Below are 27,525 nucleotides of genomic sequence, written 5' to 3'. Positions count from 1 at the left end.
TCCCCAAGAAAGGTGAATTGATGCCCAGCCTTAATTGCAACACCAATACCTAGCCTACCCCCACTGAGCTTTGCATTTGCTGTGTGTCTGTCTGTGTGCGGCAGTATTAGTGACAAAGCTGATCACCTGTTCAGTGCAGACAGAGATGCCCTCCTACCTCCTACCACACAGTACAATGTATAACCATGGGATGGTTGAAACCGTTCCTAGATATCAAGACTTGTCCATAGAAAGGAGCTATGAGAATTCAATTCAAACATACATAATCGAGGCTTACAATGCTTTTCCTCTAGAAATTCAAGAGCTTAACCTTACACTGAAATGGAATGTAATTGCTCTGAATTCTTTTCTGCCAATCCTGAAAAGGTCAAGTTTTTGGTAATCATACATTAATTTGTTTACATGTATTACCTTTTTAACGAATGACTACCTTTTTCTCGCTTAAATCATTGTCATGAGATTTATTCTCACTGGAGATAAAACTAGATAATCTTAGGGATGTTGTGCCTTACGTGTGTGTTTTCTGCAAAGTGAATGTACGTTCACTCGGTGTTTATGCTTGACCTCGTGCAAGGACTGCTTTGAGAGATCTAAGATTCAACTGTACTAAATCAAAAGATCTAGATTTGGATCCTTATTGATCTTCATGTCATGCATGTTGCCCCTTCCTTAAAATACAACAGCTCACATAGGTTGTCTTCCAGACTGATGTAACCGAGTTAGCAGTGGCCTTAAGAATTCTCCACTGCTTCTACTCTCAACTTTGGTATTCACTTGTAAACAGTATCTACTTAAAACAAGCAAAACTTTCTAGTAAGCACTCACCTCTTTAGAGAATGTTATTTCTGTTCTTCAGTAGAAGGAAAGCCTTCTTTATTACCACCTGACAAATGAGACCCCTCTCAGCCTGTTGATTTCTATGCTTGTCTGTTTCGTGAACTTAATTCATATGGTTTGATCTAACCAAGCCAATATGCCCCCCGCCCAGTATATGCACCTGTGTAAGTAGATTACTCCTCCCCACAACCCTAAGTTGAATGTCTCTTCTGAGCAAAGAGGATTCTTCTCCATGATACCCAGTAAGATGCTGTGAATGTCTGTGCGTTAAGAGGATGAGTGTTGGTAGGCGCTGGTGAGGATTGTGTTAAATCTGCCCAGATACTTAAGTGTGGGAAGATTTCTTACTTTCACTTTGTTAGAAGGCAATTCTTTGGGTCTGTTTTTGTACTCAGGCTGTTAAAAAAAAAAAAAAATCCACATGAATTAGAAGGAAAACTCCCTCTGGATTCATTAACTAGTGTTAGGACATTTTATTTATCATCTTCTATGGCTCCAAAGAGAAGGCCAAAGGGGTTATCCTGAGAAATGGACAAGCATCTCTAAGAGGCTGTCCAGGAGCACGAACCAAGTCAACTTCACTGACAGTGTCCCCCATATGAGAAGCAGACCTCAAAATCCAGTTGGTTCTTTTCTTTTCCTATGTGTGTGTGTTTGCTGTTCGCTAGCCCTCCGCATGACCATGGGTGTGTTAGCAATTACCGACGGTGAAACAGGAACAGCACTGCCTTATCTCCCTGGTTTCCCAGTGTCACTAAATGCATTTTATTTTGAGATTCCTGGTGGTGCTTGGCAAAGATAAACAAAATCTTCCATCAGGAAACCTGTGAGCTATTTCCACAGGAAGTTTCAAATCACTAAAGTAAATAGAAACTCTACATGATCTCAATGGTGTTACTTGGGCTCGCTTGGGTTCTAATCACCAGGACGGGACCTCAAAACAAATGGAAAGCTTGTGGATGGTCTTTGAAGAAATGATTTGACCGCAGTCAGTGCACAATACTTCGGGTATCTGTGTAAAAGTTGACGGCTGAGGTTTTACTCTGCAGGCTTGGAAAAGGTCCCAAATATAAAAAGATGCTGAATTAGAGGGGCTATTTCTGACACCTTATTGTTATGTTAAAAATGACTGTCAGCGGCTTCTGCATCTTCTGGCACATTCTTAGATATTCATTTTAAAAGCAGGAAAACCTCTGCTGGTCTCCTCTCTCTCCAGCCACTCACGGCTTCATAAGCCTCTGCTACCCCCTGCTCCCAGGTTTCAAATGAATACTTTGGCATTTCTTCAGACGTGACACTTTATAATAAAGCCAAAGCCCAGAAAAATCAGAAAAACAAGCAAAGTCAGATTTAGGAAAGAGTTGATATGATATCTAATTTTGGACTATTGTCCCCTTAAGGTTTAAAGGTTTCTTTATAGCTTTGTGTGCAACGGATAATAATAATAATAGCAGAACATAGCGCTTTTCATCTTCAAAGTACTTTGTAAAATGTTGGCCCAAATTCTTTGCTCAAATACAGATATGCCACTAAGTAACAAGCAATGGGAGGATTTTGGGAGCAGGTCAGTTCGGGGCCAGCAACCAATTTTTTTTTTTCTTAATCCTCTGGGGAAATGGTCCAAAATGAGACTAGGGAACTCTGAGTACAAAAGCTAAGTGACAAGTCCAGAGTAAGAAAGCTGAGAAGGAGAGCTCATGAGGTGTTGCTGGAGATGGTGATGAAGGTTAGCTGGGGATTGACAAGAGACAAATGGCTTTTTTTTTTTTTTTTAAGACTTTGTTTGTTTGTCAGAGAGAGAGCGAGCACAAGTAGAGAGAGTGGCAGGCAGAGGGAGAAGTAGGCTCCCCGCTGAGCAGGGAGCCCAGTGTGGGACTCAATTCCAGGACCCTGGGATCATGACCTGAGCCGAAGGCAGATGCTTAACCGACAGAACCACCCAGGTGTCCCTACAAATGGCTTTTAATGGCATATTCACTTTCTGAAAACCTTTACTGTTTTTGAGAGGAAAAGTGATTTTTTTTTTTAAGATTTTATTTATTTGACAGAGAGAGATCACAAGTAGAGAGAGAGAGAGGAGGAAGCAGGCTCCCCGCCTAGCAGAGAGCCCGATGCAGGACTCGATCCCAAGACCCTGAGATCATGACCTGAGCTGAAGGCAGAGGCTTAACCCCCTGAGCCACGCAGGCAGCCCTGGAAAAGTGATTTTTTAACGATTTTTTTTTTTTAAGATTTTATTTATTTATTTGACAGAGAGAGATCACAAGTAGACAGAGAGGAAGGCAGAGAGAGAGAGAGAGGGAAGCAGGCTTCTTGCTGAGCAGAGAGCCCGATGTGGGACTCGATCCCAGGACCCTGAGATCATGACCTGAGCCGAAGGCAGCGGCTTAACCCACTGAGCCACCCAGGCGCCCCTGGAAAAGTGATTTTTTAAAAAATTGTTCTCCCCCTCCCCCATTACCTCCACTTCTGAAATCAGGCAACTCTTTCAATTTGTTGGCTGCCTGTTGTTCTTTGACGTCTGAGTAGAATGATCTCCGTGAAGGGGGACCTAAGCAAGTACTGTGGCTCGTTTCTACCCACTGTGCCCACCAAGAGCAGACAAGGTGATGGCACAGTAGCAGGCAGGGATACTGTCTGTCCAGTGGTTGGAAACTAGGGAAATCAGGTTTTTGGTTTTTTGTGTTTTTTTTTTTTCACTGGAGAAATTTAGGATTAAAGTGGTAGCGACTGGCAGGACTGAAGTCTCCTACCGTGTACTTGGGACTTCCCCTTCTCACCTGGTCACAGCGTATTTTGGATAAGTCTGACCGTAACACCACCCTTGGTTTTTAGTACAGATCGCTCTCTTAGGACTTCCCTATTTCGCCCGCTCACCCACCAGTAGAAGTTCCAGTTGTATTACAGGAATGGGGAATGTGGCTGTCACCCCAAGATGTAAAACAAATTGTGCTTTGAAAAGGCACTGGGGCAACCAGGGAAAAATGTGTCCTCCTAATAACCAGCCTGCTTAATACCTGCTGCTTCGCTTCCGGCAGAATGGAATTAGTTGGTTCCTACCTGGGTTTGATCGGTTCCCCTAACAGGAAAAGAGAAGTATTCACCCTTTTAATGCCGATACTGAGAGAATGTGTGTCAGGACGGTTCTTAAGATCTGAGACGATCTCCAGAGGAGACACTGATTTTTCTATGAACTGAAGTTCTCTGTTCTTATTTTATAGACGTGCCAAACGGATTTCATGTTAACTTGGAAAAAATGCCTACAGAAGGAGAGGACCTGAAACTGTCTTGCACAGTTAACAAGTTCTTATATAGAGACATTACTTGGATCTTACTGCGGACAGTTAAAAACCGAACAATGCACCACAGCATCAGCAAGCAGAAAATGGCCGTCACGAAAGAGAACTCCATCACTCTCAATGTCACCATCAAGAACGTTTCCCTGGAAGATTCAGGCACCTATGCCTGCAGAGCCAGGAACATATACACAGGGGAAGAAATCCTTCAGAAGAAAGAAGTTACAATTAGAGGTGAGCACTGCAACAAAAAGGCTGTTTTCTCTCGGATCTCCAAATTTAAAAGCACAAGGAATGATTGTACCACACAAAATAATGTAAAACATTAAAGGACTCATTAAAAAGTAACAGTTGTCTCATATCATCTTGATTTATTGTCACTGTTGCTAACTTTCCGGCTCAGAGGAGATGCTCCTCCCAAAATGAATTTGGAGATGATAGGAGTGATAATGAGCTCCCGAGGTCCCAGCTCTGGGCTCCCCACTCAGGCTGAGGGCTCTGCTCTCTGGGGCCGACTTGGTGCGCCTTTGGATTTGGAGGATCCCTGCAGTGCATTCTCTGTTGTTCTGCTCTTTGCTGTCTTCTCCTGCCTGATAGACAACAACTTGGGACTGATCCTTTCCTCCCACTTTGATGCCAACCTCTCTGTGTTTTTAAGTTTCGAAGCTACGCAAACTGAATAATTTAAACCAATGCTGGTTTCTGCCAAAGATGGACATGAATAAGTTAATTTGCCAGCTCAGAACGAGTACAGTTGAATTTGAGACTCTTACTGGACCTCTGCCTGGTTTTATTTTGTACTATTTCATCTGCTCTCGATTTGTAAATAACACCTGGAAGCAAGTGATAATGCTTATTTATTTGAAAATGCTTTTTTTTTTTTTTTTACATTAAGCGCATTAATCTTAGACTGGAGCTTCTAAAATGGGCCCCAGGAGTGCAAGATGTCGGTGTAATCCAGAGGTAATTAAAGCTTTAGCACAGTATGAATTCAGAATGCCCACCTGGGTCAAAGTCATGTCCTGGCTCTGTGCACTCTGGGTAGCCAGCCGACTAGCCAGGGCAGGCTTCCCCCTCACCGTCTCTGAGTGGACAATCTAGCTACTGACCGCATCCCCAAAAATGGACATCATGCCTTCATCTTACTTAGATATGTCCCCTGGTTGTTCTTTTAAAGAACCTTCTCCTATCTAATTGACAGCATTCAAAGACATACATACCACAATCAGGTCATCAAGGAGATCAAGGCTCTTGTGACCCATGGTTGAATGCATTCTTCTTAATGTAAATCTAGGATTTGGCCATTAAAAAAAAAAAAAAAAAGTCCACTTTCTTAATGGGATTTTTATGGGGATTAAAAAATGGCAAAACTACAGAAGCAGAATTCAGAGCCTTTAAAAAAACCCACCTCGTTTCCAATCAGGAAAGATGGAAATCTCCTCTCTCGAGCTTGTGTTTGAGGGAAAGTGACTTTTTCACCAATTTACTATGCATTGTTCTGTTGTTTTCATTTATGATTGATCATTATATGTGCCTTGAGTGAACTATTGGAAAACAAGCCACAGTGACCGAAATAGCCATGGCTGAGAACACAGTGGCCGGGCAGCCCGATAGAAGGTGACAATATGACAACTTCTCAGGCTTGGGAACTCACCAGACTGTTTCCTCCTCTAGGTAACAGCCGCTGTCCCACGCTAAACTTGTCTTTCACGTGGGAATTGCTTTTGTCAAGTGTGAAAGAGTAAACAATAGCGTTTCCCCGGAATGCCAGTTTTATGGCGCCCCAAATGCTCTGAAAACAATTAGTAACCTGGAAGTTGTCAGCCCAGAGGAAAGAATAATCAATTGTATCTGGAAATGTTACCTATGGCTCTTTTGCCTGGCGTCTTTGTTCATTCTAAGCCAGCGTGTTCCTTCAGGAAACAATGCCTTGGTGCCACAGATCGTGGGGACTCCATTTTCACTAAAGCCGAAAAAGCAAATGGGATGGTTGAGGGGTTGCTTCTGAAAAGATGGTGACGGAGACACGCAGAAGATATCATTGCCTTCCCCCTTAAAACCTCACCTGCTGTTTTGCAGGGAGGGGAAGGGTGTTAGTATTCCCAGGGGAGGATTTTAAGTACTTCCAAGAGATGATTTTAAGAATTCCACAGAGTAATTTTTTGCTGTGTAATTCATCTCTCCAGAGAGTTTCAAAAAGAAAAATCTTTTGGGAGGGTTCTGTTTTGTTTTGGTCACTCTTTGGGGTTTGGAGGAAGGGGAGGATCATGGGGGAAAAAAGAGAGGAAGAAGAGCCTGATATGGAAAATGACAGAATTGGAGTAGAGGGCATGAGGCTGGTTCCTCAGCCCCCAGTCTGAGTGAAGAAGAGAAACTATGTATTTAGAAGACCTGGCAGATCCTTGGGGCCATAACACTAAAAGCTGAAAGAAAAACCCGGTAGGGAGCTATCTTTGGCTATTGATAACCAGCAGAAATATTCTGTTAATTCTGATTTTCTCCATTTGAAGGGATCAGCTCCACTCTGTTAAGTTTGGGAAAGCAGCTACCTATTTCCATCAAATAACTTGGGGTTAATAATAAGGGTTCAATGTACTTTTCTTACCTAAAATGTCAAAACAGGCTATAAAGTACAAAGGGGAATTGATACAATGATTCCTTGGTTGATCAGTCATTGAGAAACCAATCAAAAATGAGATAGTTCACGTAGGAGAACTTTTTTTTTTTTCTTCCAGAAATGGGTACAAGGAAAAATATAATACTGTGTGTTTCAGACGTGTTTATATGAACTTTGTATTTAATTGAGAGTCCTATGTTTATTCTGCAGTCTTTTTGCTGCTTCTCTTGTCTGAAGTTTGTCTAGGACAGATAGGGCCTTTAGGAGTTCTCAGTATATTTCTGTTAAACCATTCTCCTTTCATATAAGTGTTTGCTAGTACATCTGTCAGGGAGGTCAAATGTTGTCTTTGTTGATGATGCTGTAGTTTGTAGCTATGAAAATAATTTTGGGTGTTGTAGGCCCTATATTCAGGCTTTCTTTTTATAATAAGGCCCATGGGCAATGATTGATCATTTTATCATATTTAGTGCATGGGAAATAGTCACTGTGGTAGGGAAAGCTCTTAAAATATAATTCCATGAACTGTGTCTGTGTTTTAAAAGAGATATGTTGAATTTGGCTCGCCACTGTAATAGACATTACATGGGAATATGACACTGTTCTTCATTATCTGGTCCTGTTGCACTGATCCTTTTGGAGTCTTTACTGTGTAAAAATGTCAAGATTGTAACAATCAAGCTTGTGAAAAGTTATCAGGATTCAAGATTTTGATACCTGGCTGCATTTGCAATTAGGAAACACCATTTGACAGACTGCACAGAAGGCAACCAGAAATGTTGAAATGGTTCTGCCTGGTCATGGGGTGGGGTGCAGAACAGACCAGAAAGATACACGGACAGAAGGCAAAAGAGCCATCGTGATCACTCATTCCACGCTCTGAAGGGTTTCTGAATCAGGGCCCTCCTTTCAACGCTCTTTTTAGCCTTCCGATTTCCTTTTGTATAAAAAGAGGAAAGAGCTAGGGATGCGCTCTGGAAATCAAAATTTAATGAGAAAGCCGTTCCTCCGTGGAAGGTATAGGATACTATACTTTTTAACCTGAGATTTCGGAATTGCTCGAATGAATGCTAATCCTGAGAGTTTCCCTGCAGGAATAAAAAGAGAAAGGTTTGGGGCGTCGGCAGCAACCCTGCGGGGACACAGGGTCAAGCCACTGCACTGTGTCACCTCTCCTAGCCTTGTAATCGCTCCTAAGCTGCTTTCACAGTGTTAGTACACTAAGATGAGGAAATCCGCAGTGGTCGGAGACAGCTCAGACTGTGTCATTGAAGCCAGTGGCACAGAATGTGTAAGTCATGCCAAACGCCTTTTGATTTCTGTTCCAGGATGCACAACAGGAGGGGGTGAAGACGATGACTCGGGAGGGTGGGAAAGACGTTAGGAGTTGTCTTTATTCTTTTCCCTTGGAAGCTCCAGCTGCCAATCCAGCACTCGCCTAACTAGAATGTATCCACATCAGCAGGACTGACTACTTCGTTAAATAGAGACACTGTACTCAACTGGGGCCTTTGGGGGTACTGCTGTTCCGAAGTGGGATTTTAATGTTGTAATGTATTGCATCCTAATGTATGAAATTCATTTTGTTGTACTATATTGGTTGGCATTTTATTAAAATAAATTGTATTGTATCATATTTGTATGTTTTAAGAGAAAATAATATAAAATACAATATTTGTACTATTATATAGTGCAAAAACTACAAACCTATGCCTCTGCCTCTTGAATTAATCCTTTGGTTGCTCGCACTGGGGAAGGGAATGGAAGAAGGAAATAATCAATAAAGCTTGCAAAGTTCAAGAAATTCTCCTGTTTGGTCTGCTGCCTCACACCTTAGGTGACTACGGAGAGCTGAGTCACACAGACACGGCCTCACAAACACATCAAGAAAAATACCTGCAAAATTACATTAAGCTCATTGCTCTAATAGGATATCTTTATGTAAAAATTCACTCTAAGCCTCCGTCCAAAAATCGTGGTTTTCCTGTTTCATTCCTCGTAGAGGATGCAACATCCTTAGGTCTCAGAAAAGCTGTTCTCACAGAAAAGAAGAGAACTCGTTGGCCAGCCGAAACCTGTGCTACCGAATCCTATAGCATTTTGTCCTCGATTTTACTGCGTGTTCTAACAAACATCAGTACATTAGAACTTCCTAGAGATGACGCAGGTTACACAGAGAAGAAACATTGAGGGGGCAAAATAGGAATGAAACCGTATGGTGGAGTTTTGCTGTTTATATCTGTGAAGTGTTTCTGTGCATGGCTAAGAAGGGAACACAGGATTAACCATCCCCTTTCTTTATTCACTAGATCAGGAAGCGCCACACCTTCTGCGAAACCTCAGTGACCACACGGTGGCCATCAGCAGCTCCACTACCCTAGACTGTCACGCTACCGGCGTCCCAGAGCCTCAGATAACCTGGTTTAAAAACAACCACAAAATCCAGCAAGAACCGGGTAAGAGAGCTTGTTTTCCTTGATTTCCTCTGTCTCATCATCCTCTCCTTCCCTCCACCTTCCTCTCCTCTGCCTCTAGGCAGGAGAGCACTGGTTCATGCTGAGAGCAACTTGAGCCCATTCTTCTGCACCTTGCGGAAAGATCCATACGGAATCTGCTTTAAAGGGTGCCTTGGTGGGGCGCCTGGGTGGCTCAGTGGGTTAAGCTGCTGCCTTCGGCTCAGGTCATGATCCCAGGTCCTGGGTTCGAGCCCCACATCGGGCTTTCTGCTCAGCAGGGAGCCTGCTTCCTCCTCTCTCTCTGCCTGCCTCTCTGCTTACTTGTGATTTCTCTCTGTCAAATAAATAAATAAAATCTTTAAAAAAAAAAAAAGGGTGCCTTGGTAAAGAGATGCTAATAGCCCCTGAGACACGTCTGTTCAACTTGACAACAGGGAAAGTGAGGAGTGCGCTCCTTGGTTGGAGGTGCGGCAGAACTTTGAACAGCTGGTATAGACAGGAAGTCCAGAGTTGTTTTATAATCTTTTTAATGCACTTATTATCAGTTTTCATGATTTGGTAAAAAATATTTTAAATGAGAGAATACAGGCTTAAACACAAAACAAAATGAAACAAAACAACCAGTGAAACTAATGGTCACGTGTTAATTTTCTTTCAAGAAAAAATACGTCTAAGAACAACTAGACTTAAATCAGTAAGTATCAACGCTCTCTGTTGCCTGCTTCATGATTTTGTTATGAAGATTAGAATGAACTTCTTTATAATCTTGCCGAATAATCCCATTTACATGAAAAATTAAAGTGTACCACTTATTCGCAATATCCCAACAACCTAAATCAAACAACTACCTCTTTGGAATGGTCCTTGAATGTGAATTCTCTACGCAAAACGAAATCTCCACTGGAAGGTGAGGCACAGAAAGGGCTGGTGGTAGAAGAGCTCTGATTTTAAGACGTCTTAGAAACATCTCACACTAAGCTGATACCAGACTAACCACATCACATCCCTTTTCTCCACCGAGCAGCGCCTTCTGTCGTACTGACGTCATTCACTTCATCATCCAAACCAGAAGCTGCTGACCTCCCCTTCGTCCTTCTCTCATCTGTCACCAGGCTGAGCAGGTTATGTCTACTAAATATGAAATACTTCTCAAGTCCCGCCTTCCCTCTGCTCCCTTGCTGTCCCTCTGTGGGTTCAGGAGCTCACGATCGGTCTCCTGAATGTCTCCGGACTGATCTCTCTACCTCTTTTTTCCTCTCTCGGAATCTTCTTCTCCACACAGCTGGATAAAATCTTGGCAGCTGTGACCACCTCGCTTCCCTGTTTCAAGTCTTCCCCTGGCTCTCTATCCCAAGACCAAGTTCAAGCTCTCTCACAGACAAGGCCCTCAACAACCGGCCTTCCCTACTTCTCCAGCTCCATGCTTCCCCTCCCCTGCCTTGAACCTTATATTCTAGCACTTGCCAAACCCTTGTGGATCGCAGCACACGTGCTTCTTCAACCCTCTCTGCTGCTTTTGTTCCCGTGTCCCCTCTGCCTGGAGTACCTTCCCTTTATCTAACGCCTACCTGCCCTTTAACACCCAGACTGGGTGTTCTTCTTGAAAGCCTTATTCGGCCCCAGCAAGGAAGGGGCAGATCCTCTAGTGGTCTTTATCATTTATAAATGTTTCCATTCTGTCTTACTGAGTTATTTTATAATCATCAGTTCATCTGTGTATTATCCATGCGTACTTCTACTGCTCTCTTTCCGTACTGTATCCCTACATGTTTATCATCTTATCATGCCTCATCCTGAGGGCAGACTCTAGATCTTTTATCTTTTTTGTCTTATTTGTATCTAATTTCTCTTTTTATCCTCAGAACCTGGCATAGTGCTTGGCAATCAATCAATGTTTCATGAATGAATGAGAGTTTTTCAGAAAATCTTACTCTAGTCTTAGCAAGTTCACCTGGGAGCATGAACGCCTACATTTAGGGGTGGTTGGGGAAGCTGTATCATAGAGTTTTTAAAGCTGAAGGGATCTTTGGGATATCTTTGGTCCCATTTGTAGGATAGAAAGTTTAGGCCCAGTGAGGTAAAGTGATTTGCCTAAGATGACACACTATTAAGATGGGCAGTTTCATAGAAAATGAATGCTTGAGGTATTATTCCTGAGGCATTCTACCTTGACGTATTCTACCAAAACCAAAAGATGAATACAAGGATAAATAAATAAAACGGTGTAACAGTACCTGTAGCATCCTCCCTTTAGAGGTTCTGAGTTCACATTAGTATGTTAAAGATGCCAAGAAGCCCTATGTTAAAGAAATCAGGTAAATTGCTTAAAGTATTCCCACAAATAACTTGATCATTAAAATACATTTTATGAGATGTTAATGTAAGGTGTTGGGTTCTTTGAAAGAAGTAAATTTGGCTTGTGTTCAGTTTTCATACTTTGGATGTGGGTTAAAGAATTAGGGTTGAGGGGCACCTGGGTGGCTCAGTGGGTTAAAGCCTCTGCCTTCAGCTCAGGTCATGGTCCCAGGGTCCTGGGATCAAGCCCCACATCGGGCTTTCTGCCTGCCAGGGAGCCTGCTTCCTCCTGTCTCTCTCTGCCTGCCTCTCTGCCTACTTGTGATCTCTGTCTGTTAAATAAATAAATAAAAGCTTTTAAAAAAAAAAAAGAATCAGGGTTGAACCAGTTTCGAAAGTTCATGGCCATTCTGGGACTAGAGGGTAGACAAGGCAAGAGGGAATGCTAAGGCAGTTAACTGCAAATGGAAAAAGATTATGAGGTGTGAGGGAAGAATTGAGTCCCACCATTGCCCTCATGGGTCAGGGAATTTGGGCAACTCACTTATCCTCCCTCTCTGAGCCTCAGTTTCCTTACGCATACAATTGGTAGGATCCTGACCACACAACCGTGTGGTAAGGTTTAAATGAGTTAATATCACTAAACTTGCCCCTAGTTATGGCTGAATAAATGCTATCTTCTGACCCACCTCATTTACATAGAAATTGGCCAATGAGTTGTCCGAATTTGTTGGAAGGCATCAGATGAGTTAATGAGTAATTCAGCTTAAAGTCAAACACTTCTAAATCCAACAAAGATATCTTCCTTCTAGCTTTCTCTGATCTTCAGAAGGCCAAGAGAAGACTATCTAAAACAAGTCTTAGATACATACTTGCATAAAATCTTTTATGAATTATCATTATACGATGCTACTGTTGGCATTTATGAAGTTCAATTATACTAAGTCGTCCATTTTCTCTCCTTTTATTCACTCCTTAAAACTGCTATAGCCTTTTGGAAAAGAATTTTTTAATTCTCTGGAGATAATCTCTTACATGCATGTAGTATTTATAAAATTTCACATATAAGATTTCCAATTTGAGGCATCAAATTCAGCAGCCAATACGATAGGCTCTATGACTGTGACCCACTGACTATGCATGTGGACATCTTCAAAATTCTTTTGCCAGTTCATCTTCTACCAATTCTTTATTTTCTTTTTTTTTTACAAACCTACAGGCAAAGATTACAGGTAACCAGAGTGACAGTCCTTGACTCACTGGTTATCCCAAAGGTGAACTGGGAAAACACCCAAGATCGCAGCCTAGAAAAGACTGAAAACTAGCCCATTTTAAACTAAGCCTTTGGAAAGCCATATTGAGAATAAGTTTTAAATAAAATTAAAATAATTAATAAATATATATTTAATGCAATATCTTTACAAATACCAAATATAGAATTAAATATATTTAATAAAATATATTATAAATATATTTCATTTATGAATATCAAATATAGAATTATATATAAATAAATAATGGTTTAAAATTAATTAAGCTAATTATTTACAGTTTAAAAATCCAGAGAATACACTGCACGTCCTTGAGAGAGCTGTAACGCATGGCAACTCAAAAAAACTGATATACTGAGAGGATTTTAGTGGCCTTGGGTCTTGGATGGGATGGGATTTGTTAAATGACAACTTAGCCTATTCCAAAGAAAATAGGAGAGAGGAAGCAGGGCACACGTGAGAGCTCATGCTCCGGACAAGTGGTTATAAAATGCCTACCGAAAGACTTTATGGGAGAGCTTTTCTCCTCCCTCCTCATTTCCTTTCAGGAAGCTCTTCGGTGGGGCACAGCCATTCTAGAGAAGAAACGCAGTTTCAAGAAACCCTTATGAAAGCTGCTGAGTAGTGCTTTCTTGGGCCAAAGGGCATCCGCAGGAACCAAAGGGAGGCTACACGCACAGGCCCAGGAAAGCATGTGCACGGGGGACACGAGGCAGTCCCCAACAGGGCACCCCCTGTAAGCCGTGCAGCCCCCATGCACTGATGGGGGCCCTCCCGGCCCCCTAGAGCACCTGCTGGCTTTGGGGGCCTCCATGGAGCTGCGCTGTCTGCGTGTTGCCATTTCCTGCTGCGACACCCTCCCGCCCCGCAAACAAAAGAATCTTTGCTTCTCAGCCAGTGGACCCTAGAAGCTGCCTCCACTAGAGATCCTTCTTTCACAGCCCAGTACATCGAGACCCTTCCCTTCCTTTAATATCTGATTTATTTACCATTCATGCCATAGACTGTGTCACTTATTCCCTTGCTTTATGTGGGCTTGTTTGGAACACCTTTGAAGATAGAGAAAATATCTTAATAGGTCTTCTTTATTAAAAATAATAAAAATGTATTGAGCCCTCCCAGGAACCAAGGCACTGTGTGAGATTTACAAATATCTCATTTACTTTTCACGACTGTCATCAGAGGTAGGTACTGGGCTTCGATGGCGTTTCGCAGAGCTGGTTTAATTCAACAAGCGCTGAACTAGGAACCTGGTCCTGTTCCAGGCATGTCACTTACTCATAACAATCCTAAGAGGTTTGATAAATTATGATGCCTGTTTTACAAAGGAAAGAATGAGGAAGTGTAGACGCAGGAGAAATAGCAGACTAGGTCACGGAGCCTATGCTGAGCTGTCCGAGGCCGGGACCAGAGGGTGGGATACCAAACTCTGCACGCTGAGCATGGGGGCTGACCGCTGGTGCACATCGCTCCCAGAATACACAAGCACCACTTTTTTTTTTTTTTTTTTTAATAGGCTCCATGCTGAGCGTGGAGCCCAATGTGGGGCTTGAACTTAGGACCCGGAAATCAAGACCTGAGCTGAGATCAAGTCGGTGACTTAACCCACTGAGCCACCCAGGTGGCCAGGTGCCCCTAAGCACTTTTAAATGACCTCATGGGTGCTAATAAGCATATTTTTAAAACAATGGATATTTTCTCATTTCTAACCCTTAAAGCTTAAGCTTCCCAAAGACTATAGTTTATTTTTTTAAATGCTAAAAATTTACAGCATATTAAAAATATTTAAAGCACTTTTTTTTAAAAAGGCTTGCCCGTGGCGCACCTGGCTGGGTGGGTAGAGAAGGGGACTCTTAATCTTGGGGCTGTGGGGTTCAAGCCCCACCTTGGGTATAGAGATTACTCAGAAATAAAATCTTAAAATAAATAAAATACAATAAAAGCAGACATGCCCTGTATGAAGTTAAAAATTATTTTGAACCCAAATCCAGTTACTTTTAAGTTTTAATAGGTTCAGAATTTATTCCATAGCAGCCCAACACTCTCTTAGTCACTCAACAAACATTTATAAGGCAGTACTTCGTGTCTGGTGCTGTGTAGCCTCTGCCAACACAGCAGTGAATGAAAAAGCTAAAATCTGAATGATCAAATATCTAAAGTAATTAGTTTTATGTAGGTGTTTAAATGAACACAACCTTTTCAAGCCACTACCACGTGTGTCCCAACTTCTTCACAATCATAGAATAGTGAATAGTTGGGCACCAGAGTTAATGAGTCTAAACATGGAAAAGGGTGAATAAATGGGACAAGTAGAAAATATGTCTCCCTCACAGGATTAAAATATCTTTGAATACATTAGCTAATTGAAAAAATACATCCCCTCTGTTTCAATTTTCCTACTTTCATGCGGCATATACAACTATTCCTTGTTCACTGAATATGCAGAATGCAAATGAGATAAACAGGAAATAAAGGCAGGAGAACTTCCAAATTAGACTGAGGGAAGAGAATTTAGCCGAGAATTGATCGGCTAAAATGAGTATAATTTTGAGGACCAGGTGGGGGAAAAATGTCATATGGAAGGCCCAGTAGCAAGTTGGAGATGGATTCTATTGGCCAGTGGCTGCTTGGAGCATGATTTGATTCTTAGGGCTATACAGACAGCAAACTCCTCTAAGAAACGTCCCTTTCCTTTGGGTTAGAAATGTAAAGGGTTTGTACCCAGTCTTGGAGTCATGGTGTAAAGTCATCTTGGAGACCGCACGTATGACCTCCTGGGTGTCATCGTTACTTCTCCGGCCACCTGCCCAAGGGACCTGCAGTTCCTCCAAAATGATCAGAATGCTGCCTTTCTACCTCCCACGCTTCCCAGATTCTCCACTGAGGTCCTAAAAATGTCCAAAACTGCGACAGATCTGAGCAGGTGGGGCTGCCGGCAGCAGTGCGGGGACACTCTACAGACACCAGGGGTGTGCAGAGCAGACCCGTGAGGCCTACCTAGCCGCATGTTGTTTCCACACAGGCCCAGACTGCCTCCCAAGTGACTGTGAAGAGTAAACGGGGTTTCTGAAAAAGTCATTAAAATGCCGGAAAAAGTAACAAACTTTCCTTTGAAAATATTTAAGAGGACAGAAAACAATGCCACTCTGAGACGGTTTCTAGTAAAGATTGCCTAAACTGAGAAACCACCAGCAAACTATTGCTTAAACTGAATTTCTATGCAAAACCTTTCAGAATATTTTAAGATCAGAGCACTACGCCGAGGGGAACAGCAAAGAGTTTAGAAGGAGTAAATTCCTTTTTAAATAGCCTGAAGCTGGAGCAGGAGAGAATTGCTCTGACCCCCTATTAATATCCCTTCCTAAATTGGATTTTGGTCTCAAGACCATTTATCTAATGCCCTGAAGGGGACAGCTTCCCTGTCACCACTAGATCACAGACACCAAATACATGTACCTGTAGTGCATATTCAGACTGAGGGGACCAGCTGTCCTTGTACCGGGGGCTGGGGGCGGCAGAATGACATCTGAAGGCTGAAGTAGCTTTCAGAGATCTAGGAAAGACCTGAAGGAGGGTAGAGGAAAGAACGAAAACGGATATTAATGCCTAAGGATAATCAAGTGGCTCCCTGTCCCCTTCAGGCTGTTAGAATCAGCAGCTTCGCTTGATCACTTGGTACTAATAAACTTCAGAAATGTCAGTTATCTTTTGCAAAACTTGAAGAGTAATTGCCTTCTCTTATGAAATCCACCCTTGTGGTGCATAATGAATGAAGACATGTCCAAGATTCCTGCTATACTTGGTGAATGGGAGGGCAAGCTGGCCGCTCTATCACCCCCACGGAGCCCCATCAGTCCCCTGATGAGACTGGCTAAGCAGCTGCTCCTTTCTCTCCAGTATGTCTTTAAGGTAAGGGGTGGGGGATCCATGTACCCAGACCAAGAACCCCCAAGCTTCACATGTGGCTATCCCAGTAGTTCCCCTCTCTGCCAGAATCTTCCAACAAATTCTCAAGGCTTAGTTGTGCCCCCAACAATATAAGCATAGGGGACCTTCTGAACACATTGCAGAACCAAGACTCTGTTCCTTTCTAAGGATAAACATCCATTTAGAAGGTGAGGAGAAAGGAGCGGAGTTAAGGAAAGAGTGCAGTGAAGTAATAGCAGGGAAAACATTTCCTTGGTTGGCACTGCCAGAATTCAGAGCTACAAGCCCAACCCCAGATGAAAGAGGAACCCTGACTTTGACCATGGCCTCGACAAGGTGGAGAAATGGAGTATGTCACTTTACGGACTTCTGCAATTACTTGTCAATGTTGGGCAGGTTCAGTGAGACTGACAAGCACAGCTATAGAGCTCTCTGGTTCACACCCAGAAAAGTGAAGTGACCCGTGGGTAGATTCCCATTTTGTAATGAAAATCACTAGAAGTTATTTTTTTTTTTTAAGATTTTATTTATTTGTCAGAGAGAGAGGGAGAGCGAGCGAGCACAGGCAGACAGAATGGCAGGCAGAGGCAGAGGGAGAAGCAGGCTCCCTGCTGAGCAAGGAGCCCGATGCGGGACTCGATCCCAGGACGCTGGGATCATGACCTGAGCCGAAGGCAGCTGCTTAACCAACTGAGCCACCCAGGCGCCCCTCACTAGAAGTTATTTATGGAGAATCAGTCCTGACACCCCAATCTATTTCTGCACTGAGATAACGTCCAGCTTATTTAGGTATTGTATGTTCTTAAGATGTAGCTAATCCTATCCTAATGCTTTGCCCAAAGGAAATTTCTTGGATGTGCTTTCCACCAGCCCAGAAAAGCCTCCAAGCATATACCGTTTGTGAGCCACAGTAAGACCCCACCGGGGGAATCAGACACACTAAGTTTGCATAAGCCCATGCATATAAATGGCGGGGCTGGTGGTTCAAGTTTGGTTTTGTGCCTTTTAAAAAGTCCTCTTGATTTTCAAATGAAAAATTTAGACCATAAAAGAGGGAAAAGAACCGGAGAATGTGAGCATCATTTTAGAAAGCGCCTCTCGCCCCCTTTTCTTTATTATGGCAAAATGCACATAACATAAATATCACCACTTAATCATCAACATGTGCAATTGGGTGACACTAAGTATTAGCCATCAGCACTCTCTAGTTTCCGAACTTTTTCATCACCTCAAAGAGAAACCTCATACCCATTAAAGCTTTTGACTGTGAAGGAAGCTCAACTTTTTTTTTTTTTAAGATTTTATTTATTTATTTGTCAGAGAGAGAGAGCGAGCGAGCACAGGCAGACAGAGTGGCAGGCAGAGGCAGAGGGAGAAGCAGGCTCCCCACGGAACAAGGAGCCCGATGTGGGACTCGATCCCAGGACGCTGGGATCATGACCTGAGCCGAAGGCAGCGGCTTAACCAACTGACCCACCCAGGCGTCCCAAGGAAGCTCAACTTTTTATTCTTTTGTGACGTCTCAGGACCCAGGAAATGTAGTTTGAGCATGGCCAAGGTCAGCAGCCTGTTTTGCCTGCCATGCATCTAGGGCTTGAGGGACCAATAGCAGAGAAAAAGAAATGAGAAATGAAGAAGAAGAGAAATAGAGACATGTAGGTGTATGGTGGGGGAGGAGAGATGGAATTCCTTCCCAGTGGTCACCCCCACAGATCCTAGAGATCTCAGGGCTGCACCTTGTCCAAAGTCACTAACCCCAAAACTAACAGCCACTGTCTGGGCGCTTAAAATGGGAGACGTCTTCATCCCCAGTCTCCAATTTTCTGCTTACACCAAAGACCGCCTGGCCAAAGAAGGAAGAGCCACGCTCTGCCTTAGATAATACTGTGCCTTCATCTCTTAGCAGAACAATTAAATGAGGCTTTTCTACTCCATGTGTCCAGATTTTGCATTGCCTCCTCTTCCCCCCAAGTACAAACTTGAAACAGCTAAACCAAGACCTGCAGTGATAGACGGCAGTGCATCCGGCGACTCCCAATCCAATTAAGGACAACACGCACACAAATAAGTGTCTTCACAGATGACCTAGTCAGTGGACTTGGGCATGGCTTGCATGACTGCATCAATGCTGATAAAGTCAAACTGAGAAAGTCCATTCCTCCCCACCCCGTGTTCAAGGGCTTCACTTTTGCATTATCTCCGGCTAGTAAGCAGCCTGAAGCAATTAGGTTACATGTTAGTTTAAGGAGTTATCTCATTCAACCCAGTCCTAAAATAAAGCAAACATATATCGTGCACCCCAACACACACGTGTGTACACACACACACACATACACGCACTCTATAGGGGGCCAGTCTTCTGATGGGATGGATTTTGGTTTTGCCTTAATCCAAAATTATAAAATTTTAAATTATAAAATTATAAAATATTATAAATGAATAATTATAATTAGAAAATTTAATTGTAAATTGTTGTGAAGTACAACTTTTCTCCAAAAATATTTCATCATTGTATGGCCAAATATAATGAAATTTTGCAAATGTCTAAATATACGGAAATGTATATATCTTTTAAACTTTTATTCAGTGGCTCTTTACTGATGGTCCGAAGGCCCATCATTTCATTTTTTAAACTACCCTTTTTTAAAATTAAATGATACATGAATACATTTTTGTTGTAAAAGATCACACAGTTCAGAAATAGCATAAGCTAAAAAAAATTTCCTTCTGGAGAATTAACATAGACCAACTGTTTGATTTGTATTTTGCCAGCAATTTTATCATTTTTTTTTTTACCTAGATAGGTGCAGATATACAAGTTGGGGCACACATAGATGTGGGGCAAATAATAAATGGGATTCAGTCATTCATTCACTCAGTAGTTATTCACTGAAAGCTAGCTCCGTACCAGGAATATAGGAGGTGCTTGGAACCAGACAGGACCTTGAATCTACACTCTAATGGAAAAGCACAGGTAATAAATTTAACAAACAGAACTATACACATATTGCCTACCATCAGATAGTAGTAACTGCTATGATGAACAAAACAATGTCATAGATCATAGTAAGGCACCAGAAGAGGGGTCACATAGAACAGGCAGCCTCTCTAAGATAAATATGAGTTGAGATCATGTTATGTGTTTTGTTTTAGGCCTTGCTTTGATCACAGTGTACCTTGGAGCTCTTTTTTCTATGTCGGTGCATAACATTCTGCCTCGTTCTTTTTAGCCTCCATATACTATCATGTGGTATGCATGCTCATAATTTATTCTTCTGCTGATGGAAAAACACATTCTTGACTTTAACCTCTATGCAATGCAGTACTAATACTAGACTGGTCATAAAAACACCTCTTCGCTAGACACAGAAAGGCCACTTCGGATGGATGGCTATGGTCCACAGAATACGTGCACCCAGCCTCATGGAGCAACTACCACAAATCTGAACGGAGACAAGAATCTATACAGCAGGAATGAGTGCATGTGTGTGTGCACGCACGTGTGTGTGTTTACAATGTATAGATTCGAACCATGAAACTTTAGCTATCGACTATGTATAACTATAGACTTAGCACCGCTGGACACGTTTTTTTAAGTGCCTGAATCATCTTGAAATACTTCATTAGAACAAAGGCAAGGTTCACAGTGAAAGGGTACAAGAATGCTTTTCATTCTTAAATGTTTAGAAAGACATGTGTGTTTGGCACAGTTTCAAGGTGCTGACTTCAACTACAACCCCTTCAAGTCAGCCAGTTTACAATTTCTTGACAGCTTTTGGAAACCATTCTGTTCTCATAACCCAGTTTTGTAAGTCAGACTTGTGAAGCAATAGATATTGTCCCAAATGAAAAGACCTTTGTTTATGGCTTTTCCCTTATTTGGTGGTTCCATGAAGAGGAATATTATACAGCATTTTCCACCACTGGTCTCAATCTTATTATTACTTTTTTTAGAAGGAAGGTGGAGGCAGGAAAGGCAGAGGGAGAGATAGAGAGAATCCCAAGCAGGATCCACACCCAGTGCGGAGCCTGACACCAGCTCCATTTTACCACCCCGAGATCATGACCTGAGCCAAAATCAAGAGTCAGACGATCAACCAACTGAGCAACCCACGCGCCCATCCATCCTATTTTTTTCTAAGAGCTCCTCTTCTCTCTTTTTCATGGCTGAAGAGCCAACAGTCTCACAAGGGATCCCATTTCCCATCAGGTCTCCTTTAGGCCATGTGTTTTAAACATCTCCTAATTCTCTTCCAACATAACACGTTATTATAAGGCTGTTTTTCACTATGTCTCAAATTATTCCACCCCTCGCCAACTTTTATTTCCTTTCATGTGCAAGTGCTTTGCCACGTGGCTTGACCTTAGGGTAAAATTCTCAGCAGAGAAAGCAGCAGCCCAGAGGCAATCCTTTGGAAACACTGGAATCATTTGCATTTTTAGGGCCATTGAATGAGTCCACCATTGCTTACTCCCCAAATTTGTCAGTCTCTGTAGCTTACCAAACTTGGATGTCTCTTCCCCGTAGTTGTCCAAACCTCTGAAGTTTGACTGGATAAACACAGTCTCCTCTGTGTTCTTTGTGGAATGTTAATCAGACATCCAGTTTCTAGTTTTCTTGGGTTACATTAGTCATCTTGAATCCATATTTGGCTCTTCTGGTCCCTTGTTCAGATACAGCTCTTAGCTTATCAATTCCTTTAAGAGGTATCAATCTGCAGGTACAATTTACCATGTACCTACAACTATAAACATCATCATCCTCATGGCTTCTGTTTATCAAAAAGATATCATGTGCCAACTTTAAAGAATTTATCATTTCATTGTTATTCTCATAATAAAATTTACTTTTATTAAACCTAACAGCTACTAACTAGTCTATGAGCCAGAGAGAAAATGAAAATGAGCAAAACTTAGCCCTTACTCTTGGAAAACTTAAACATAATAGATACAAGTCAGTTTGTAAGTATGTAATATGAATGGTATAAAATTCCATGAGCTACAAATTGGTGCCTCCAGTTGGAGTGATCAGGGGAGCTTCATGGAGGAGGTGTCATCTGAATTGGAATCTGATGGTTGAAGAAGAGTTTTGATGCTGACAATTAATTTGGCCAAATTGCATGGATATGTTCTTTAAGTCAAGAGTACAGATGCTTGGCTGAGCCACGAAACAGGAATCCCTGGTCAGATTGGCAGGCCAATTTAGGAAACAACAAGCAGATTTTTGTGGAAGGAACAGGAAGAAAACACATGGTGTGCATTAATTTAGTCAAACAGCTCAATTTAAAGATCGACAGATTTATTTACTCACTGGTAAATTGGATTAAAGTTCTGTTTCATGCCCTTCTCTGGACAATGTGGTATTTATGTATAAAATGCCAAGACTGTCTTTCACCTTATGGTATCATGAGAAGAAATAAAATTGTGAAAATCCCTTGAAAAGACTAAAAACTGGGGCGCCTGGGTGGCTCAGTGGGTTAAGCCGCTGCCTTCGGCTCAGGTCATGATCCCAGGTCCTGGGTTCGAGCCCCACATCGGGCTTTCTGCTCAGCAGGGAGCCTGCTTCCTCCTCTCTCTCTGCCTGCCTCCCTGCTTACTTGTGATTTCTCTCTGTCAAATAAATAAATAAAATCTTTAAAAAAAAAAAAAAGAAAAGAAAAGACTAAAAACTGAAGGAGGTGTTCGTATGTGGAAAATGTAGACTGCACCCCATGGATAAATATGTAGACCAATGTTGTCACAAACTCTGATCTAAAACCCCCACCAGCAGCCAACACGATAGATGCTTCAAGTTCTTACACTGGTACTGTCACCAGATTTCCTTGAAGTACAAGTTCCTACAAAAATAACTCCACATCAAATTTTACTTGAGCCTTTGAGGCTAATGGTTTAACACAGACCCATGAAACTACCTGAGTCTGCATCTCTAAGCTCAAGGACCCAAACAAATCTCTTGAATCTTAAGATCATAAAATTAACTGACATAGAACTTGACAGACTGGGGAGAGCTGGGTATGTAGGGCGTCAACGTGAGCTACCACCTTACTCAGCTTCGGATAGCTAATGCTACAGAGCTCCCTCCTTTTCTTCACCCCTTAAATTCCATTTTCCATGGTCTTGGTTTCTTTGGCCATTTCCTCTGTTGCCAAGCGTCTGCTGTCTGCTGGCACAGTGCTAGACACTGGGGCTCAGTAATGAAAAGACAGTGGAGCACGCAAGTGAGAAAGTCAGCAAATTCACTACAAAATGTTAAGTGTTGGAGTAGAGGCAGGCATGAGGTGATGCAAGAATAACAAAGAAGGGGCACAAGAACGTCAGATGCTTTCCAGAACATCCACATTTGCCTTGACCTGAATATTAGGAAGTGAATGCTAGGCTAAGTGACAGGTCAAGAGAGTCACAGGCAAAGTCATGGAGGCTTGTCATGAACCGTCAATAGACAAGGATGCCTCCCACCAAAGATGCCCTTAGGGATGCAGCAGCGCAGAAATTGGAGAAAAAATAGGCAGGGGCCAGATCATGGAGGTCTTTTCTTCACAAAATAAAATAGAGTCATCCATGTACATCTTCTAAGTCAAAGTTATATCTACTCTACCCAGCACACATGCTTCTGCTCACAGCAAATTTACGTAGGTTGATTTGGTTGCCGACATTTGGAAATCATAAGCTTTAACATGAAAAATCCAGATTTCTGTCGATGGAACTAGAGAATATTATGCTAAGTGAAATAAGTCAATCAGAGAAAGACAATTATGATCTCACTCACATGTGGAATTTAAGAAACAGAACAGAGGGGAAGAGAGGGAAAAAGTGAAATAGGACGAAATCAGAGAGGGAGACAAACCATAATGGACTCTTAATTGTAGGAAACAAAATGAGGGATGCTGGAGGGGAAGAAGGTGAGGGGATGGGGTAACTGGGTGACAGGCATTAAGGAGGGCACGTGATGGAATCAGCACTGGGTGTTATAGGCAACTGATGAATCACTGACCTCTACCTCTGAAACTAATAATATGTTATATGTTAATTAATTGAATTTAAATTTTTAAAACACTCAGAAGATGGGGCACCTGGGTGACTCAGTCGGTTAAGCATCCAACTCTTGCTCTCAGCTCAGGTCTCAATCTCAGGGTAATGAGTTCAAGACATGTGTTGGGCTCCACGGTGGGCATGGAGCCTACATTAAAAACAAAACAAAATGAAACCAAAGAAAAAGCTACAACCCTCAGAAGACAGCACTGGACTCAAATTCCCCGATTCCAGTTGGTTGGAGCTAAGTTAATGCTTCCACATTTAGATAGGAGACAGGCTTTCTGCACTCCACAGACACAGTCCCCCTCCCATGATCTCATCCCCAACTCATTTATGTTATGTGCTCAGCCCCTGAAGACATCGACACTTGCAAATCCTGCTCTGTGCCCTGTTGGTCCAATCTGATACAACTTCTTTCAATAAAGGGAAATCATGTTTTAACAGAAATTGTTATGTTTTTAGCGGTTGAAAATTACTTAGGGGATCCCTCTAGAAGCAAGCAGATCTACAATTAAATGGTCTCATCTCAACAACACGAAGTAGAGCACCATGTTTCTAAGTGAGTTCTACTTGTTAGTTTTAATGATTAACACCTACAGGGAAACAAAATTCATTTAAGGTGACTCTTCAAAGAACCCAATACCATTTTGCATAACAACAAAATTATAACCTATCTAGGAATAAATATAACTGAAAAGATATTTAAAGAGAAAATCATAAAGCTATCAAATGACATAAAATAATACCAAAATAACTCAAAGATATTTGATATTCTTGGAAGGGAATATTTTATTTTTTTAGATTTTAGATTTTAGATTTTATTTTATTTTTTATATCTTTTATTTTTTAAAAGATTTTATTTATTTATTTGAAAAAGAGAGAGTGTGAATGAGTTTGGGGAGAGGCAGAGGGAGGAGAGAGAATCTCGAGCAGACTCTTCACTCAGTGTAGAACCCAACAGGGGTCTCGATCTCACAACCCTGAGATTATGACCTGAGCCAAAATCAAGAATCAGCTGCTTAACTGACTGAGCCGCCCAGGTGCCCAGGGAATAATTATTAGTGGAACAATTTTTGAGCCATTTTTGCTCATTTTGCAGGTCAAAAATATTGGCAATTTTATTTGTTTCAACCTAAAAATAAATATGACAATTTCCCCCAAATTAGTACATAAATTCAATAACATTCCTATCTATATCCCAACAGTGCTTCTCACAGAATTTGACAAGCTAAACCTGAAATCCTTATGGACATATACAGGGCCAAGACAATTCTGAAGAAGAAGGGTCATACCAGATCAAATATGACGAAGCACTGTTAAGCAATCATAACTTGTAGGGGATAATAGGTTACTGGAAATAAATAGGGAACCTAAAAACAGAACCACAAGTATATGGGAACATAGTATCTGACAGAACTGACAGCATAACTCAGTGGGAGAAGAACAGATTATTCAGTAAATGATGCTGGAATAACTGGCTATTTATAGGGTAAAAATTAGATTTTTTTTAAAAAATTTTTTAAGCCTTTATTTATTTGACAGACAGAGAGGCAGAGTAGGCAGAGAGGTAGGCTGAGAGAGAAGAAGGGAAGCAGGCTCCCTGCTAAGCAGAGAACCCGATGCGGGGCTCAATCCCAGGATGCTGGGATCATGACCCGAGCTGAAGGCAGAGGCTTTAACCCACTGAGCCACCCAGGCTCCCCTAAAAATTAGATTTTTAACTCACGCCTCACATACCCCTCCCTAAAAGAAAATCCAGATGGATTAAAGACCTAAATGGAAAAAAAATAGTCTCTAAATAAATCTTTTTAAGATATATATTTTTTTAATTTTTAAAAGAAAGTATATAATCAGAGTAGGAAACCATCTTTTTAAAGCAAGCAACAGGTGCACCTAGGTGGCTCACTCATTTGAAAAGCTGATGTGATTTCAGCTCAGGTCATGATCTCAGGGTCCTAGGTTCGAGCCCCACATTGGGCTTTGCACTCAGCTGAACTCTGCTGGTGGATTCTCTCTCTGCCTCTGCCCCTTCCCCTGCTCATTCTCATTCTCTCTCTCTCAAATAAATAAATAAATCTTAAAAAAAGAAAATTAGCAAAAAGCACAAAGGATAATGGAAAACATGAATAAATTTGACTACATTAGAATTTTAAGAGCATTTGTATTGACAATTCACCATAAACATTTAAAAGACTATTTATAGGGGCACCTGGGTGGCTCAGTGGGTTAAAGCCTCTGCCTTCGGCTCAGGTCATGATCCCAGGGTCCTGGGATCGAGCCCCGCATCAGGCTCTCTGCTCAGCAGGGAGCCTGCTTCCCCCTCTCTCTTTCTCTGCCTGCATCTCTGCCTACTTGTGATCTCTGCCTGTCAAATAAATACATAAAATCTTTAAAAATTAAAAAAAGACTATAGAATAGGGGAGGAGTTGCAGCATATTTAACTAACAAAGGATTGTTATCCAAAGCATATAGAGAACCCAGGATCATCAAGAAAGAGACAAATAGGTTAATAGAAAAATGGGCAGACAACATGAAGAGGTAATTCACAGGAAAAGCAGTCCGAATGGCCAATAAAATTGGAAAAAGATGTTCCATCTAACTAGTAATCAGAGAAACATCTGTTAAACTCACAGAAAGATGCCATCTTACACCCACCATGTTGCCATCAATTACAATATTTGTAGTATCAGGTATTGGGAAGTATATGGGGGAAGGGGAGCTCTTCCTCAGTGCTGGTGAAAGTATAAATCAGTATATTTTGGAAGACAATTTTGTAATCCTATGCCTAGAGCTGAAATCCGTGTACTGTATATAACCCAGCACAGGGAGATCTTTGCAGAATCTTGTATACATAGCTGTGTCAGATGTGCATTGCAGCTTTCTTTGTAACAATAAGAGTGAAAGCTAGCTTATAGTAGAGAAGTAGACCTTTTTATACCATGAAGTGGGTTTTTTTTTTTTTAAAGATTTTATTTATCTGACAGAGAGAAACACAGCGAGAGAGGGAATACCAGCAGGGGGAGTGGGAGAGGGAGAAGCAGGCTTCCTGCTGAGCAGGGAACCCAGACCCTAGAACCATGACCTGAGCCAAGACAGACACTCAATGACTAAGCCACCCAGGTGACCCACCATGAGTTCTTTTTAACATGAGTTAAAAATGAACTCCATCGGGACGCGTGGGTGGCTCAGTGGGTTAAAGCCTCTGTCTTTGGCTCAGGTCATGGTCCCAGGGTCCTGGGATCAAGCCCTGCATCAGGCTCTCTCTCTGCTCAGCAGGGAGCCTGCTTCCCTTCCTCTCTCTCTGCCAGCCTCTCTGCCTACTTGTGATCTTTGTCTGTCAAATAAATAAATAAAAATCTTTATAAAAAAATGAACTCCATCTACCTGTATCAACAAGGATACATATTAAAACATCATTGAATAGGAAAAGTTGAAAATAGGTATATACTGTATGGCACCATTTATTTAGAAATTTCAAAGCCACAGAGCAATGTTATACATTCTACAGAGGTACATATCAGTGTAGCAAAAGCACAAAAACATGCATTAGAATGAGACACACCAACTTCAGGATAGCAGTACCTCTGGGGAGAGAAGGAGAAGGAAGGGGGAAAGTATCTACACATTTTATTCATATAAAAGAGACAGGGGGTATTAGAGCAAATATGGCTAAATGTTGACATCTGATTTTCTTCATGGTGGATACATGGGTTCTATTTTTCCTACACTTTTAAATGTCTGAAATGAATCACAATGAAAAAGTTAAACTAAGAAGAGCTCCCTTTGTAGAAGAT

At 41.8% G+C, this 27,525-nt stretch overlaps 1 protein-coding gene across 5 annotated transcripts in view; it reads left to right on the top strand.

Annotated features, from left to right (window-relative positions):
• FLT1 (fms related receptor tyrosine kinase 1) overlaps nucleotides 1-27,525 on the top strand; it is a 177,591-nt gene that overhangs the window by 96,289 nt on the left and 53,777 nt on the right. The window contains exons 13-16 of one of the 5 annotated variants that reach the window (XM_047723034.1): nucleotides 4,059-4,367; nucleotides 9,060-9,206; nucleotides 10,231-10,327; nucleotides 19,930-19,996. In XM_047723034.1, the coding sequence (XP_047578990.1) occupies nucleotides 4,059-4,367; nucleotides 9,060-9,206; nucleotides 10,231-10,327; nucleotides 19,930-19,981 (605 nt within the window). In that variant the 3' untranslated portion in view covers nucleotides 19,982-19,996. The other 4 variants (XM_047723033.1, XM_047723032.1, XM_047723031.1 and 1 more) reach the window with 4 other exon arrangements.

Source organism: Lutra lutra, chromosome 3, assembly GCF_902655055.1.
Source record: "Lutra lutra chromosome 3, mLutLut1.2, whole genome shotgun sequence".
In the NCBI taxonomy this organism is placed as follows: domain Eukaryota; kingdom Metazoa; phylum Chordata; class Mammalia; order Carnivora; family Mustelidae; genus Lutra; species Lutra lutra.
The sequence above is the reverse complement of the archived record's forward strand: the minus strand, read 5'-3'. Positions and strand labels throughout refer to the sequence as shown.